Below are 17576 nucleotides of genomic sequence, written 5' to 3' on the forward strand. Positions count from 1 at the left end.
TGGCAAAGGCTGCAGATCTAGAGAGCTACCACTGTGAGTTTGTAGGGAATTTAGCACAGGACATAAACATGAGAATTCTTGTCAGCAGAGAGAGCCATCATGGCATTTTCATCATTTGGAGGCACTGCTAAAACTTCTCTTCTGGCTTCTGCTTCTTAGGTATTTCTGGGGTGGCTTAGCTCTGGGATGACATCCAGGAGTGATCCCATAGCTCCGTTTGTCTTGATGATGCCTTTTATCAATGTTTTGACAACTCTTCTCCATTTGGGCCTTAAAAGAATGTGCAGCTTTATCTAAAAAGGATATTGATATATTGGGGTTTATGTCGGGACATGCAAATTCACTATTGACTGTCAACACAAGGAGCATGCTTGGGTGCCCTGTAACAGTTAAAGTGGTAAGAGAACAGCCAGTGAAGATGCCAACATTCAAATGAAGATATGAGATTTGGTTAAGATGACCAAAAGCATGGACAAGTGCAGTAGTGCTGCGTAGGGTGGTATTGAACGACTGCCAGACGTAGGGTAGTTAGTCTGTAATCCTGCACTGCAGCTGATGCATTCCTACCATCTGTGATGGCCTTTGCAGTGAAATGCAGTCCTGCAGGCAGTCTGTTAAGTGAACAGCACATTTTTCACACTGTTTTCTCTGAATACATTGTTAAATAACTTCTTAAGATCTCTAGTATCCCATTGGTTTTCCTTTCTCTCATCACTTTTCTAGCATGTTTATGTACTTAGTGCAGACATTCTGGGTCTCTTACAGTGACTTGCAGAGGCACCTGATGCAAAGACTTATGGAACAACCGTTCTACAAAAGCATTTTTTCCCAAGCTCTTTCTTTTTTCTTGCAAGATTTTTGTCAAATCTGGATCTGAGAGGAAGAATAGAATACAGAAAACTTGAACTTCTTATCTACTGCAAAATTTTAAGAGGTTTGTCTTTTAACAGAAGGGAAGTAGAGTCTTGTTTGTCTATCATCAGCAGGAATTGGGAGGACTGACTTTTTAGGACAACGATCCTTGACTCTTTGGCATCCTTTCCTCCCTCTGGAGGCAGAATTGCTAGTTTCCCTAATGTGATCTGGCTGTATCTTAATAGAGGGGACCTTGAATAAACAGATTGCCCTTTCCTTTTCTACCCAAAAACATTGCACTGATAGCTTCCAGTAAATGCAACATAACCTAAAGAAACCAATGTGTTTTCCACTGTCCTCAATAACAATTTAGCAACTGTTTCCATGAGAGTTAAAACGTGACCTATCCTGTTGTAGCTAAATCTCTTCACATAAAGCTGAATAGTTTTAATTCAAATTACATGATGAGTGTTTTAGTGTAAATAGTCCTTAGGAATCATAGGAAGTCAGTAAGCTTTCTGTGAGTTGTTTGTTTCAATATACAGGTTAATTCTGTAGGTTAACAATTTCATTATATGCTTCATATGTAGTAAAGGTCTTGCTAACAGTCTGAGAGCTCTTTAGATGTATTGTTCTTCTTCTTCTTCCATTTTATTGAATGCATAGTACATTAGGGATACCTCATGTACAGTAGCATTAAACTTCAACTTTATAAAACTTTAACCTATGTCAGTACTATAAAAGGTGTAGGTGTTCTTAAGATGACTATTCATGTAGAAATCAAAGGCTGGCAAACACCTTATGTTCAAAGGAAGTTAATTTTCAGAAATATATACATTGTTATTTTGTGTGGTTTACAAGGTATTTTAGGGGAAAAAATTACAAACTAGCATCAACTACAGTTGTGAATTTCATGAAGTAGGTAGTTAATTGACAAGTTTGAAAATCCCATTAGACCTTTTGATGATAGAGCATCACTAGAAGGCATAACTTAGAAAAAACCATAACTCAAAAAGTCGCTAGACATGAGAAACCATTTGCTTTACATCCAAAAAGGACTAAAACCGGTGAACTAAATAACTGCTTTTCTTAAGTGGAAGTTCGGGTAGTTTTCATGGGATGTTTAACCATAACTTTCCTATCCTGTCCTTCTGCAAGCTGACCTGTGGCAGCTGAAATGTACTACTACACACCAAAGCAGCAAATATGTACTTATCCATGAGCAAATCTGTTCACTGGCATTTTATACCAGTCAGGCAGAATTCTGGAAGAGGCTCGTCAGCTTCTACACTCCAATTCCATTGAGGCCTTTGTGAGTGTAATGTTCCAGGAAGAGTCTTCCCATGAAAAACTTCTGTCCCCCTGCCTCCCCCAGCAGTTCTAGGGAGAAGGAGCCTGGGGCTGACCCTTTCCTCCCGAAGTTTTACTGAGTTGTCAGAGTAAAAGAGATGATGTTTCACTCTATTGCAGGTAGAGCTAATTTATGTGTCATGTCAAGCAAAAGCATTCATAGGATAATCCTCCTTATCCCCTGTGTAAACCTCAAGAATATATTTTGAGGGGAGGGGGGATTTTGACACACATTTGGATCAGCAGGCCAAGAAGGTTCTATCAGAAATAACTTCAATTGTAACAAGGACCCAAATTGCAAATCGAGTTTTCCTCCCTTCTTGTTTGCAGCTGGATATTGCTAAAAGGACAGGCTTTGTGTCATTTGGAAAGAAGTTGCATTCGCTTCTGTCTGTTTTGTAGCCCCTGTTTTGCCAGTTGTACCAATTTCGGTAACTGTGACAGAAGCCTGAGAGCAAAGGAGACTGGGAGAGAGCCTGTCTCATACAAGTGGAGATTAATCTGGTAAATAGCTGCTTCCCCCCCCCCCCCCCCGAATGTTCTTGGTAACTCATTTCCTGTTTTAAATCCTGTTACTGCCTTTCACTTAAAAAAAACACCGAACTATGAAGAACCTCTCACCCCCCCGCGAAAAAAACAAAACCCACCAAGAAAAAAGTCCTTGTTCCAAAAACTTTCAAATGTCATTGCTGTGTTTTTATAACTAAGAATAGTCTTCCTTCTGTTTCCCACCCCATAGCCTCCAACTCAGCCCCTAGGCCTGTCTCAACCCTGTGAAAGGAGCTGAATTCTACTCCCACACCCTTAAAAAAGGATTTAATCTCTGTTGATAATGCATGAACACAGAGGTTTCTAGCTATTACTTTACAACAGGCATTACCTCCTTGTAAAACGTGAGCCAGGAATCCTGCAGGTTTGACGGACTTTGAAGACGTTAATGTCTTCAGGTGCTCTTGTCATTTGTGAAATTATGTGAAAACTGAAACTAAAGATGGAGAAGATAACACTATAAAGATCTTAATGGGCTATTTGAAATATCTGTTGACTTGCTTTATTTCACATCTCAGTTTATGGTACTGAATGGAGGAACTGATGAAACAGGACAAGATAAAAAGAGTTTGTATTGTAAAGACAGAAGGGGGCTGGGGAAAATGAATTAATGAATGCCATATGATAAATCTTCCAGGTATAGGGCAGAGTATACAAATAGGCTTCCCAAAAGTAGATTTTGTAGGAATACCCCCTTCAGAGCCAGTCAGGTGCTGTTGCATTTGGAGGTACACTAAAAGCCCATGGAGGCCTTCCATCAGCTGCAGTTTAGTTTTGGTTTATTCATTTTCATGGAGAGGTGTCCCAAAGTAAGCAGCAGTCTGGGACATGGTGGTTTATTTACGGGAAGTAGTCAGGTTTTGTTGTATTTTGGGTTTCAAGGAAGGTATGTCTTGAGAGCATGAGAAAGAAAACCTTAAAGTGTATCAGCAGCATGGTGCTTCTCGGGGAGGAAGTACCACCACAAAATAGAGCAGTCCAGCTTCACTAGAACACTGGGTGCAATTATGTTCTATTTCTGAGCTTGTTTACAATAATCTATAAACAGATTCTGCAAATATTGTTTTTTCAGAAAAAAAAAAGAAAACTTTTTTTGTGCAACTTTAGATTGCCTGGAGTGCTCTCCAACACACATGACTTGGAAAAAGTGTAACCCTTTCCATCTGGCTGAGGAGTCATGAGGAAGGTTCTTGAGCTGAGATTTGTCTGTAATATTAAAAGGAATGTGATACTGTGAAAGTTACAAACAGTACTCACAGAATCAATCTGCATTACTTAGCAATCTTCTGGAAGGAGCACCTGACTACCTGATGTCTGTAGGGAGTCTAGTCAACTTTATAGCTTTTTATGATGATGCGTAAACTGTAAGAGTATGTGTTGGCTAGATGGAGCTCCATTCTTGGTGCCTACTATGTCAGAGTCATCTCAGAGGACATGAGTGTCACTCATCTACCATGCTCAAAATCAAAAGAACTAAACACATGACTCTTTTCTGCAACTTTGGGTTTTAGTGCACTTTTGTTCATCAGCTTCTTACATACATACCTACAAAACTTGAGTCTTAGCCCCATCACCTTTGCTTATCCCATTCTCTGTATAACACCTGATTAAACCTAACCAAGTAAACTGCCCCTGAAAGTAGACACATGTATAGTATTACCATGGACCTATGAAAGGAAAGAAAATTATTCAGGCTTTGAGCTTTCCCTTATCAAAATTGGAATGACATCCCTGCCTTGCCTTTGCAGGTTTGGTTTCAGGGTCCTTCCTGAGCAGCACACCTGTGGTGTGGTTAGCCTGGTTGGCTGCTAGCCTGGCTGTGTTCTCAGCCCTCTGATTGTGTTCTGACCTGTTCTCCTTTCTCCAGAGATCCATAGGTTCCCTGGTTAAATGAGGCACCTAGTGCATTTTAGGTACTATAAAGAGAAATGAGTTAGACCAACATGCATGAGTGGTGAAGCTGCAGAGAGTAGTACAGTTCTGTGCTGTTTTATGAATAGTGAGGATACAGCAGCAAAGTTTTGGATCATTTGTGTTGAGGTATGAAATCATGGAGCAAAGGTGAACTGTTTCCCAATCCAACCATTGATCTTAAATACTTAAGGAAGTGTTGGTATTATTCTCACTTTTGCTTTATCAATGGTGTATTTGTTATGCACAGAGAAACTGATGTGAGTTTACTATGGATGGTCATCATCCAGGAACTGAAGGAACTAACCTTTCTGCCTTTGTCGGGATTAAATCTGGTTTGAAAGTGGCTTTGTGGTAGGAATAAAAGTCAACAAATAGCAAAGGAAGAAAGATAATAATTAAAGTGTATCATGGAACTGCTGATTAGAAGTAAAGGGGTGAAACTTCGGACAATGAGAATTGGGCTTAATGGCTGGAAAAAGTCTGCAAGGTGTGGGAGGCTGTAGAGCAGTCTCTAAGCAAGATAATAGAAGAAGAAAAACCTGTGAGGACTGTTGAGATAAGACACGAGTATAAAAGGTCTTTCACTAAACTGCAAATGGAAGTTTGTAATTCTTTTCTACCTTGAATTTCTAGTAATCCCAAGGAAGAGGGAAATTCTGTCACCTTTAGAACTTTTTTTTTTTTTTCCTTCAGTAGAAGAGCAAAATAATAAAGGCTGAAGCTTTTAGCTCATTCTTTATTTAAACTAGTAGGCAAGATTCAGCAAGATTCAGTCTCAGCTGATAGCGTCTTGCTCTTATTTTTTCTGGCAGCTGTAGGTTTCCCATGGGGAAGAGGAGGTTCTGGAGTCCCCATTGTTGGAGTTACTTAGAACTCAGTTGGATGTGACCCCTAGTGTCTTGTCTAAGGTTGAAGTTGGATCTAACTTGAGTTTGTCTTGCTTTATGGGGGGGGGGGGGGTGTTCTGCGCTTTCAGAGGTTACAACCAAATTCAATTATTCTGTGATACTGAAAGGAGAAATTGTGCAGTATCTTGATTAAAAAATAAAAAAAAAATAAAAATCCCAGAGAAGTCTGTAAATTAAAATGGTTTAGATCTAAAAATACCAAACTTTAAATTCATTTAGTGACTAAAACTATTCAGAAAAGTCAGTTAACCACTAGTGTGAGTTTGAGAAGTGATAAAGACGTGAAGCACTGATCTGTTTTATTACTGCACAGCTGTTTTGCTAGAAGTGTGCTGACAAAAGATCAACTGCTTTTTAGTACGTATCAAACTACTGAAATCAAAGATTTTATGCAGACTTTTAAAAATGCAAATAAATACTTTGCTGTCTCATCTTTTTATAAATGTTTTATTTGTCTCAAAAATGAATTTCCTTTCTTCTGTTCCACTACTTCTACAAAGTATTCCATGGTTATAAATACCTTACAGGTGACAAAAGTACTGCTGTCTGTCCTGTTAGAACTAGATATCTTCTCCCAAGATACATTGTATCAGTTGCAGACCCTGTTTTTCGCTTAGCACCACTCTCTAGTAAAGTAGACATGGAAAAGTATTAACACCAAACATCTCAAATATCTCAAATATCTTGAGATATTTTATTGAGCTATGGTCAGGAAAAATGGCAAGTAAAACCACTTAAAAATAATTCAGATGTGTTCTTGAATAAGCAGGCAAAACTCAATCAAAAACATCTACTTGTTTCAAGAGCTTTGGGAAAGATTTTTAAGGCTCTGGTCTTCTGAGGCCTTCTGAGGTTCAGCTCAAGAACTGACCCTAATGGTTTTAAGTCTCCCAAGAATTCATGGAGTTTATTGTGTAAGACCAATTCCTGATAACACAGATCTGTTTTATATTAAACAAAGCCACCTGCTCCTTTAAAATAGTTCAGTCTGTGCTTGGGACCTTCACTGCCTTATGGAGAGACTGATAGGTATAAATGTGTAGGTTTATACTGTAGGTATAAACCCTGCATAGCATCTAATGTTTGGTTGGTTGGTTTTTTTCACCAGCTCTGGCCACTTGATGTATTAACAGTTCTTTTTCTGTGGCATGCTTTGCTTTCTTATTTAGCGTGTATTAAAGAAACAGAGAATCATGCTTTTTTAGTCTCCCCTTATTTACCAAAAGGCAGCTGTTGCACTCAGCTGTTCCTGGACTTTTTTCATTAGAGTAGTTTCTCACTCTTTCTCAAATATACTGAGAGGCTAAAGGCGTTGACATCTTGCTATATGTTTGCATGTATACTTTCAGGGTGATTTCTGGCTTCATGTAACTGTTGCTGTGAAGGGAAAGAGTTATTCTTTCTTCTTCAGGTGCAGCAAATCTGTGCCTGTTTAAAAATCACTGCCTTCTCTTGTGATTTGGTGCATGGCATAGTAGCAGTTTGTCTTGTAGCAGACTAATGTGAATTAGGAAGTTCTAGATATTGGTTTCTGTTTTGCTTGATTACCCAAGAATCAAGTCACAAGAATACTCAGCATTTCATTTCCGTGCTTTGTCTCTGCAAAATAAACATTCTCATTGTAACAGAAATAACATGGTATACTTAAAAAAAAATAAAATATCACAGGAGTCCAGTGTTAGTTTTAAGGGTTATAGACACATCTTCTTCTGTATCTAATTCAGACACTCTAAAATGCAAAAACATCTCCTAATGTATTTCAGTTGTGTTTTCTGTTCACCAGTCCTCTTGGGCCCAGACTGAGTGATGAGAAGGTAATGTTCTGTGTTGAGTAAAGTTTCATTGTTGCTTACACTGTTGTTCTGTACTTAGTTTTGTGGGCTTAGAGAAATAATTTTACGTCATCAGCAGTTGTCTTTCTGATTACAGAAATAATCTTTATCCACTAATTACATATTTATACTGAGAAACAAGTCGGAAAACAGTTAAGAATAGAAGTAGGCGAGTAAAGAGAATTTGTGTGGCAGGAAGAAATTGTACACATGTGCAGCAGTCCTCCCCCACTGTCTTAGCAAGTTCAGATTGGTAGACACCAACCTCCTGTATGTCTGTACAGGAGATGCTGGTATCTAAGTCACCAGGCTGAGATGGGATGAGGCCTCCTGAGGTCACCTCATTCAGCCCTCTGCTCAAAGCAGAGTCAGCTAGAGCACATTGCTCAGGGTCATTTCCAGTCAGAGTTTGCATACCTACAAGGATGGAGACTGCAATATGTGGGTAACCTGTGCCAGCATGTGGCCAACCTTACTATAAAAAAAGACTTTCTTATGGTCAGGAAGAACCCCACAACCATTAAGTTAATTCAGGAGCAATTTGATCCTTGCTCCTCCTTGATACAAATTAAAGAGCCATAAAACCTGATTCAGTTTACATCTTAATTAATTCCTGGAGGTTTGCAGAGATGTGATTACTGTTTGCCCAGTGGCATGCTGCGTAACCTGGAAAAATTCCAGCTGCAGTTAATAAACATTTGCCAGGATAGAGCCTACATTGTTTATATTAATAATTTGACAGAATTATAAAATATTTATGTATTTATTTGCATTTCACAGGTGTCCTCTTGATGTCTCACCCTCTTTATTTAAACTAGTGTTTACTTGATCTTCATGTACTCAGCATCCAGGTTTGCTGAGAGCGCCAGATTCAGAGGATGCAGAGGAGCATGTGCATTCTTAGTTTCTAGATACTTGCATAGAAGACCTGGAAAGGTACAGGTAAATTAAAAGAGCACATATCCTGATCTGGCCAAGAACAGTTGCAAGTTAAATACTTATCTCATTCATCATAGCTTTTTTATGCTAATGAAGAGAGACTAAAGTTTAACATACTTAAGGGTCACAGGAAAGTGAGGTATCGATTTGCTGCTTCTTCTGTAGCAGTAGTACTGCATCAATTGCCTAATCAGGAGTAAAAAAATTGTATTAACAGGCTGTGGGGTTTGGTTGTTCTAGGGGGGTTTTGTTGGTTTTTGTTTTAAGTTAACAAGCAGGAACAGAGGAGGCAGTGTTTTTCAGTACGTGTAGCACAGAAGCCAGCTGTTACTTACAAATGACATAATTAAAGCCTTAGCATATGTGAAAATAAATAATTAAATAGTCCCTTTGGTTTTCATTAACAGGCCTCCTAGGTCTTCTCAGACCTGAAGCATATTAACTACTGCAGTCATTTTCTGTGATGTAGTGTCTTTCTCTTACTCTCTGTCTATGAAGTCTAGCTACTGCTGAATAGCAATTTTGTCCATGTCCAAGGTGTTTGATAACAAAAGACATTCAAGAAATCAAATTCAATAACTGCATATCTGTGATGGATCCCTAATGCCTTGTCTGGGCTTTTAGCTCAGCTATAAGCCTTGTAGCACCTGTGCTGCTGGAAACTATAGTTGTCAGCATGGGTTGTGCTGGCTAAGACAGTGGCACCCTTTGCCTGGGTGAGAGGTGGTGTTCCTGGCTTTAGGAAAGTGTTTTCCAAGAAATACCTCACTCCTTTGCTGTCACTTCTGCAGCCTTGGCAAAAGCAGAGGTGGGATTGCAGGTCTCTCTGCAGGTCACTTGAATATTGCCCGTGGCTGGTGAGACAAGGCACCCCCCGGAAGAGTAAATTGTGTTTATTAGAAAATGTTAAAGCAGTTGCAGCTTGAAATATGGGTAGAATAAAGTTTTATGTTTCACTGTCATCCCTGATATATTATGCAACTAAAAATTGGGTCTTTGAAGGAGTACAAGGTAGGTAAAACTGAGATGAACCTTGAGCTCACAGTGGCTTTCTAAAAGGTTCATGACATAGCTGAGACTTCTGAAGTCATGACCCTGTTTTCTTACCTCTGTCTTTGCTGAGTGATAAGCTCATGACTCATTCATTGCGCTCAGGGGTGAAGTAATGTTTCCTGTGTTGTCTGTCTGTCTTATTTTGTAATCTGTTACTTATTCTCTTGAATCCACTAGCTCTATGTGTGTGTATGCTTATCTATTTATCCATATCTATACATCTGTGCTTCCTTGTCTCTAAAAAAGGCCTACTGAGGTCTTTCTGAGCAGGCAGAATATAACCATTCAGTTTTCAGTGTTCAGCCTCTTTTTTTTTCCCCTTGGAGTCCTTTGCTGTTTCCACCATTGGTGTATGTACATTACTGCATTATGCTTAAGCCATGGATAACCATAGAAAAGTCTGGAAAAGACAGAGGTCATGTCTCTGAAGCATTATTATTTTTCTTTTTAATGTTCGAGGATACTTTTTCTCATAGAGGATGTGGTTCTTTGGGTTTCTGTTTTAGTCTGCTGCTCCCAGACTTCTTTCTGTACTATCTGCAACCAGCTACTTGTAAGCAAGCAAGCTCCAGCTGATGCTTGACAGAGGATTTTTGCTTTGTCAGGAAACAGGCACACTTAACGTGGATTATTTTTTTTTCTCAGGGTAATTTGGGGAAATTAAAAATTTGGCAGAATTATCTGTTGTAAACATAGATGGTAGCCCTGTATTTGTCATTACAGAAGCAGCACAGACTGCAGAAGAACCGTAATGTCCTTAAGCCAGTCAAAGCAGTAGGATGTAACCAAGCATCAGCCCCACAGCAGTTCAGCAGATAGCATATGCATGTTCCCATCTTACAACCACATCAGAAACTGTGACTGTTTAATGTTACTTAACATACTTGTAATTATGCCATTGGATATATTTTAACATCTGTGGCTGCAGCAGATTTGAGAGTATCATCTAGGATGGTAGAATAAAAATGAACACCTAAAATAAGGAATGTTTCTTTGAAAAACACACCTATTTACAGTAAAAAAAAAAAAAAAAAATCCCAAACACCAAACTGCAATAACAAGATAATATGCTATTATGATGGTGAAAGCAAATTTACAAGAGACTCGGTAACATGAATGCTTGAATAAGAGAAAGGAGTGAAAAATAACAGATTGCATAACTTTCCCAAGTAATTAGTCAGTAGCTTCTGTCATGCTTTCTGAAGTATTATTCGTTTTGAGTTTGAATGTGTCACATTATACTGGTTCCTTCAGGTGCAAAAGTTTTACTGAAAACATAGTGTATTGCAGATGAAGCTCTTTTGACAAAGTGTTGGTGATGGTGAATTGCTGGCAGGGAGACAAATGAGCAATTCATTTAGTCAGTGTTTTAACTTCTATAATGTGCATGTTGGACAAATACAAATCACTTCAACTGGTCTTTCAGAAAACAAACCCAAATTAGCCATCCCAGAAAAATAACAGCAGGAAGCACCTCTTACTTTTGCGACTTGTTTGTCATACACAGCGTTGGCATCTGGTTGTTTATTTTTTTTTTCCCCTCTTCTAGGTGCCTGAGATCATAAGTTCTATTCGACAAGCTGGAAAAATTGCTCGTCAGGAAGAGTTTCAGAGTAATCTCTCAGATGTTGAAGACCCTTTTGCCAAAAAGTTTGAGGTGCTGTTCTGTGGACGGGTGACAGTAGCACATAAAAATGCACCTCCAGCACTCATAGATGAATGCATTGAGAAATTTAATCGTGCAAGTTGTACAAAACAATCAGATTGCAACTCCTCATCTCAACAACATGAAACTGCCAATAACTTTGGAGGCTTCTCTTTCAGCGACAAATTTCGGTCTGTTTTCCAGCCCTTGGTCAGTGAAGAAGAGGAGAAAAGGCCAATTAGGAAGTCCTTTTCCCAGCCTGGGCTGCGTTCCTTTGCTTTTAAGAAGGATTTGCAAGAGGGAAGCCAAAGGAGTAGCAGCTTTGTCAAGTCTTTCGAAGAAGATGCCATTTCACTGAACCTAAAAAGTCAACTCATCTATGGACACAGTGTTGTGCAGCCAACAGACATTGCAGAAAACCGGACAATGTTGTTTACGGTAAAGCAAAATGTGCAGCTTTGGTGCTTTCTCATCTTGGAGTTTGGAGTGGCAAACACCAAAGCAGATATTCTGACAGATGGCTGTTACTTCTTTTAATAACTTAATTGCAATTACCACAGCTTAACTTAAACTTGCCTATTTCTCTAGAAAGCATTGCTAGTCAGTGTAAATTGTTTTACATAGTCAAAATCAGTTTATATTGAATAGTTTAAAACAGCACTACCTGTAATATTGGCTTCTAAGAACAGCTTTTAGAAAGCCACAGCAAGTTAGTAGGTAGTTATACAATTGCAAAATGGTATGTACAGTTACACTAGCTATTAACAGTAGAAATAAATTTCCAGGTGAATGAGTTAACTGTAACTAGAGCAGAAGGACCAAACCATGCCTGGGGGCTAGTAGACTCTATGTCCTGTGTTAGGCAGCATAATTCATGGAGGTCCTCTGCTGCCAGCATGCCTGTATAATGGTGGAGTAGTGTAGTAAGTTCCTAGACTACTCCACACCTGCTTCCACTGCAGGCCTACTCTTGTGTGGGTAGCAATGCCTTGCCTTGATAGGTGAGCAGCAAAATAATTTTTAAAGACCTGAGAAATAAAGAATGTGTTATTTGCTTCTCTTACAATCCTCTTGATACATAAGTTATGTAACATTTTTATATATGTATCTTGTATCATGTGAACAGAATGCAGACCTGGAGCTGATATTGTGATCACTGACTATCATAAGATCATCTTGGATCTGTCAGCTGCTGTCGGGGCTGGGAGGTTTTAAGGACAGCAGCAGAATGGAGTGGGTGCAGTTACAGCAGTTTTTTTGGAGGAGGGGAAGAGAAGCATTGCTTTAAGGTGGATTGCCAAAGTGTCATGTCTGTAAAAGGTAACAAAAAAAGAGGCGTAGTTAGCGATACCTGATTTAAAACTTCTGGTCAGTTGTGGCAGGCTGACATCAGAGAGAGAAGTGGAAGAAGGTGGAGAGAAATTTTATGCATCAGTAAAAACAATTCCATGTTTACTTTCCCTGAGCATGTATCTCATACAGAAAATTTAGACAACCTTTATAATAATGCCTAATTTTTAAACAATTCCTGACTCCATTATTCATTTGTGGCACGTGCTATAGGGATAGGGACATTATATTATATATGGACTGCTCAAAGTCCAGATCTTCTTACTCCAGTGAGTGCATTTTTAATTTGTATTAAATAGATGCAACAGTTCCCAAAAACACATGCAGCTTCAGCCTGAACATAATGTGAGTCACTTGCTGACAGGCTCATTTCCCAGTTGTGAGGTTCTACTGCTCTGCTTTCTATCTTGGGTTGCTTTTTGCCTGGGAAAATATTGTTTAGAATGCACAGTTGTATTCTTTTGCTATTCAGTTGGTCTAAATTCAGCTGAATATAAGGAAGTGACGTAACTGTGGTTTGTACCTCCGGTATCCCCAAGTTTGTGACAGAGCTGAGTTTGTTGGTTAGCCATCCCCCATGGTCAGCAGGTTCTCTGAGTAATGGTATGCATGCAGTATGCACAGGTCAATCAACTGCTCAGCAGTTTCTGTATGGCTACATATTAAGCTCTTAAAAGTAACTCCATCAGGAGTTCATCAGGAGGGAAAAATTTGTTTGTATTTTCACAGTTAAAGTTCTTCCTTGGATCTTCCCCAGGACTGCAGCAGAGGTTAGTTGGTGTATGAGGTGTGAAAAAAGTTATCTGCTGACTCTCCTCACCTTGTCCAGACAGTCCAGATTTGGTGTCTGTTCCTGAAGAGCTGCTTTCCTAGCCAATTTCTTAGTATTTTCTTAATTCATTTTAGGCTTTTCTCCTGGCTGTGCCCTTTTTTTTGGGGGGGGGGGAGAGGGGAGGAGGGAGGAGCATGGGTGGGGAGAAGGGGTGTGTTGTTGGGCTTTGGTTTTTTTTTTCCTTTGTTCTGTTGGATTCAAATGATCCCTGCTGCCCTGGGGCCAAGTGTGAAAGGAGTATGTGGGGCTGAGCTAAGGGAGGGGAAGGCAGCAGCAGTCAGGAGGGGGCTGCCGAGTAGGTGTTGGAAGGAATCTCACGAACACAGGCGAGGTCAGCCTGGGGACAATACAAGGAAATCAACAGGGGACTGGGGAAAATCATTGTGACTGGTTGAAGTCAAAGAGGTGGAATGTGACCATTTTTAGACACACACAGGTGTGGCACATCTCACTTCATTTGTACACAGGGTTTCCACCTTCCTTAAGAAATGATGGATATATTGGTGCTTCTGATGTTTTTACGTGCATCTTTTGGGATATGGTAGTGGTTGAAGCTTCAGCAGGTTTGTTATTAAGTCACACTCCTGAATGTATTGCAATTCTATTGCATCTTCCCTAAAAGCTGATGTAAGATTTGTCCTCTGCAGAATTTTTGATGTGCTAGAAACTATGAGGAATTTAAATTCTATCTGTTAAAAAGGTACAAAGATGCTGCCAGAAGCTGAAAAATTGAAAACAGCAGTTTCACCTTAAAAATGCCTCTCAGCCCTCAAAAGTTAGCATGAGCTTTTGGGTCACTGCTGTACAAACTGCCCACAGATTAATTTAAGTTAGAAAATGTGCTCCAGTAAGCTCATTTTGTATAGTTCAAGTTAAAACCTTTAGATTAAATGGTGTGTATATCTTAAATAAATAAATAAATAAAAGCCTAAAAAAATAATCAGGTGGAGTATAGGTAGAGGCACGCACTTGGACTTAAATTTTAGGACCAGTTTCACTAATTAGCTTTTCAGAAATGTGGTATGTGACAAAGCTGCAGAAGATAAGGGAGTGTTGAGTGTATTTTCTCAGTGCAAACTAAGTTATTTATGGTATAATATTACTCTCATCTAATTAAAGTCTCAGTCTCTTGTCTCGTGAAAATAAATATTAATTCAGTAATGTGAGGAGCTCTGAATGCCAGATCAGTGTTGTTTCCATATTCTTACTTTCTCTGGTAATAATACACTGATTGGTCTAAACATACCGGTAGAAAAAAGTAACTTATATTCAGGAAACATTTTATAGTGAGACAAAAGGAAGTGTAATGGTATTTGTTATCATCTTGATTTTTACTTTGCTCTTTTTAGATTGGCCAGTCTGAAGTTTACCTTATCAGTCCTGACACAAAAAAAGTAGCAATTGAAAAAAGCTTTAAAGAAATATCCTTTTGTTCTCAGGTAAGAGTGCAGTGTGTTCTCTCTGTTTTCCTTTTCTCTTTTTTTTTCTTTTCATATTCTCCACTTGTAAATGCTCACATACTCCTTCCTGTCTCCTAGTATTTCAAATGGATTCTTATCTCAGCAGTGTCGGTGATTGCTATTGACAAGTTGCTAGTTAATCAGTAATTTTGTAAAACCATGGTTATTTTCTCTTGCTTTGCATTGTAAATTCTGAGATACTTCTGTGTGCAGTGGATGAATAATATGATCTAGAATGGACACCCTGATCAGCTCTGGTTTAAGATTTCAGCAGGCCTGATGCAGTTGTTCGAAGTTCTGCTTGGCATCTTCATATGGTTTAAATTTCACTAAAATTTTTAATTTACTGTGATTCATCATTATGATTATTGATACAGCAGTGTATTGCTTCTCTTTATTTGATTTTAATATTGTTGTGCTATAACATTTAGCAGGTACTAAGATGGTGCTGAGCATAATTACATTTCTATAAACAGGCTCTACCACTGTGCATGTAATTCATCATCATAAGTATGATTTGTTGGGTTTTTTCTTTAAACAAGCGTGGTGCACTGAGGAGACGTGCACTGTGATCACCCGACTCTACTCATCTGAAAGTCTTTTCATAAAAGAAAAAAAATCCCAGAAATTAAAAAACCTTAGCATTTTACCAGGATGTAATGTTTATCTACTGTTGCGGGTTGCTTGTACCTCAATTTGCATGCCTTTAGGGAAAATAAATGCTTCCATGTCTGATCTTTAAGTTATATATTAAATGATTTTCATTTTTTAACTAGCCAAGCTTTTTTTTAGATAAAAAAAAGTTTATCCATTTTTCACTATTGCTTTCATTTGCTCTTAGAAATGTAAAGCAATTGTTGACCACTTAAGCAAAAGAGAAGAAAAACAGTGAGCTTTTTGCCCCCCCTCATATTTCTAAAACTGAGTAAAATACATGTTGAATAGCATTTATTCGTCTCTGTGTTTTCCAATGGATCTATTCAAATTGTTGTTTAAAAAATAAAAGAGGAAAAGAAAAACAAGAAGAAAATGCCACCAAAACCAACAAACAACCTTAGACTTCAGTAAAGTTTAAGATTCATGAAGTAATAAAATAGATTTTTAATGGCCAGATGACTTTAATGTAGCTGTAACAGTGATATGGGACCTACCTGTAATGCTGTTGGGCCTTTCATGCTTCTGTTACTTGGAGAAGTACAGGCACAAAATATTGAAAGTACATGTGACTGCTTCATTACTGTTGTTTTTGTACTAGGGAATTAGACATGTGGATCACTTTGGGTTTATCTGCAGAGAATCTTCAGAAAACGGAGGCTTCCACTTTGTTTGCTATGTGTTTCAATGTACAGATGAAGCACTGGTAAGTGCCTAATGGAACAGTAGGCCCTAAAAGTCTTCTGTTGCTCTATGCTCTTTGTTTTGCTGAAGGTCTTTAAATCCTGCTCTGCTTGGAAATGTAATTATTTAAAAAAGGTAACTAACATAGCAGTACTTTATAGTACATAGTACTAACATAAAAGTTACTGAAATGTAACTGACATATCAAAGCAATTTTTAATTTGCTTTGAAGGCAGAAGCTTAAGTCCCCTTTAAGATCCAGTAATTTAATTGCACAAAGTTAAGACTGTATACCTCTTTTTGGGAAGAGGATTTCTTCATAGTGCACTCATTCAGAAAATCAGAACTACACTGTCAGGCTAGTGCATCACAACTTCAGTAAGCTTTTTTTATCACAGACAAGATAGAGGTAGTATCTTTTATTAGACCACAGTCATAAAATTAGGTGGCCTGGAGAGATATGACTTCACAGTAAGTTTTGTCTTTGCTTTGTGTTTGTGTGTAGAAATGGCAGGGGAACAGCTTTTCTTTTTAATCATAGCCACATTCCCAAATAAGCATCAGTATCATTCTAAAAGACTGTTGTGTTTGTGGTAAGGAAAACAGAAGCTCAGTGGAAGAGTGAAATTCTGTTCTTTTGCACTCTAATCTTTTCAGGTTGATGAAATCATGATGACATTGAAACAGGCTTTCACCGTAGCTGCTGTGCAACAGACTTCCAGGGCACAGCCCCAGCTCTGTGAAGGATGTCCTATGCAAAGCTTGCATAAACTCTGTGAAAAGATAGAAGGTGAGGTTTAAAAACTTCCTAGTTGAATATTTCTTCTAGTAATTTTACTGGGGGACAGTCTTACATGTTAAACTCTATGAGAATGAATGCTTAAAAAGAGCCTGGAACTTGGGATGGAGGGTTGAAAGCCAGTCTTTCTATTTAGCAGACTGCAACATCATGTTATCTGTAAGGTAATAAGAATTTTCTAAAGAAAAGTTAAACTCCTTTCTATATTTTAGTTGAATTTTTGAAAACTCATCAAGTCTAAATATTACTGAATTGCAGCTAGCATGGTTCTATTAGCTGCCTAAATGCTGAAAATTGCAGGTAAGAAACTCCTTAAGAATATATGCTGCAATAGTTTTGACCCCCTGTCCTATGGAATCCACTTAAATACCAGCATTACGCTATCATAAACCTGAACCAAGCAGTATGCATATGTTTGTGATGTTGATTTATGCCCCTTCATGAAAATGCAGCAGTTAAGAGTTGTAGGTGTTGCTCAGAAAACAAGTTTAAAGGAAAAAAACCAAACAAAATCTCTTTGCATTTCAGCAAATTTCACAGTTGGGTTTTGTTTGTTTAAGTAATGTCTTGAGTGAATAAAGGGCAACAGCAGCTTGTCAGATCACATGACAGTAGCTTGTTGGACTAAAACCTATCTAGTATTAATTTGATGAAACTGGAGAACTTCCAAAAGTACTTTTCACTCTATTTTGGTATCAGCTAGCTATGATTTTTGAGCTATGATTTCTTAGAGGCAAAGGATTCTCAGTGCC

At 38.5% G+C, this 17576-nt stretch overlaps 1 protein-coding gene across 8 annotated transcripts in view; it reads left to right on the forward strand.

Annotated features, from left to right (window-relative positions):
- TBC1D1 (TBC1 domain family member 1) overlaps positions 1-17576 on the forward strand; it is a 100760-nt gene that overhangs the window by 38555 nt on the left and 44629 nt on the right. For all 8 annotated transcript variants that reach the window (XM_061379679.1, XM_061379674.1, XM_061379677.1 and 5 more), the window contains 4 exons: positions 10950-11483; positions 14577-14666; positions 15943-16047; positions 16683-16815. In XM_061379679.1, coding sequence (XP_061235663.1) covers positions 10950-11483; positions 14577-14666; positions 15943-16047; positions 16683-16815 — 862 coding nt within the window. The remainder of the gene's footprint in view (positions 1-10949; positions 11484-14576; positions 14667-15942; positions 16048-16682; positions 16816-17576) is intronic.

Source organism: Neopsephotus bourkii, unplaced genomic scaffold, assembly GCF_033783945.1.
Source record: "Neopsephotus bourkii isolate Nb327-2 ecotype Australia unplaced genomic scaffold, CSIRO-AGI_Nbou_v1 NB_1780, whole genome shotgun sequence".
Taxonomy (NCBI): domain Eukaryota; kingdom Metazoa; phylum Chordata; class Aves; order Psittaciformes; family Psittacidae; genus Neopsephotus; species Neopsephotus bourkii.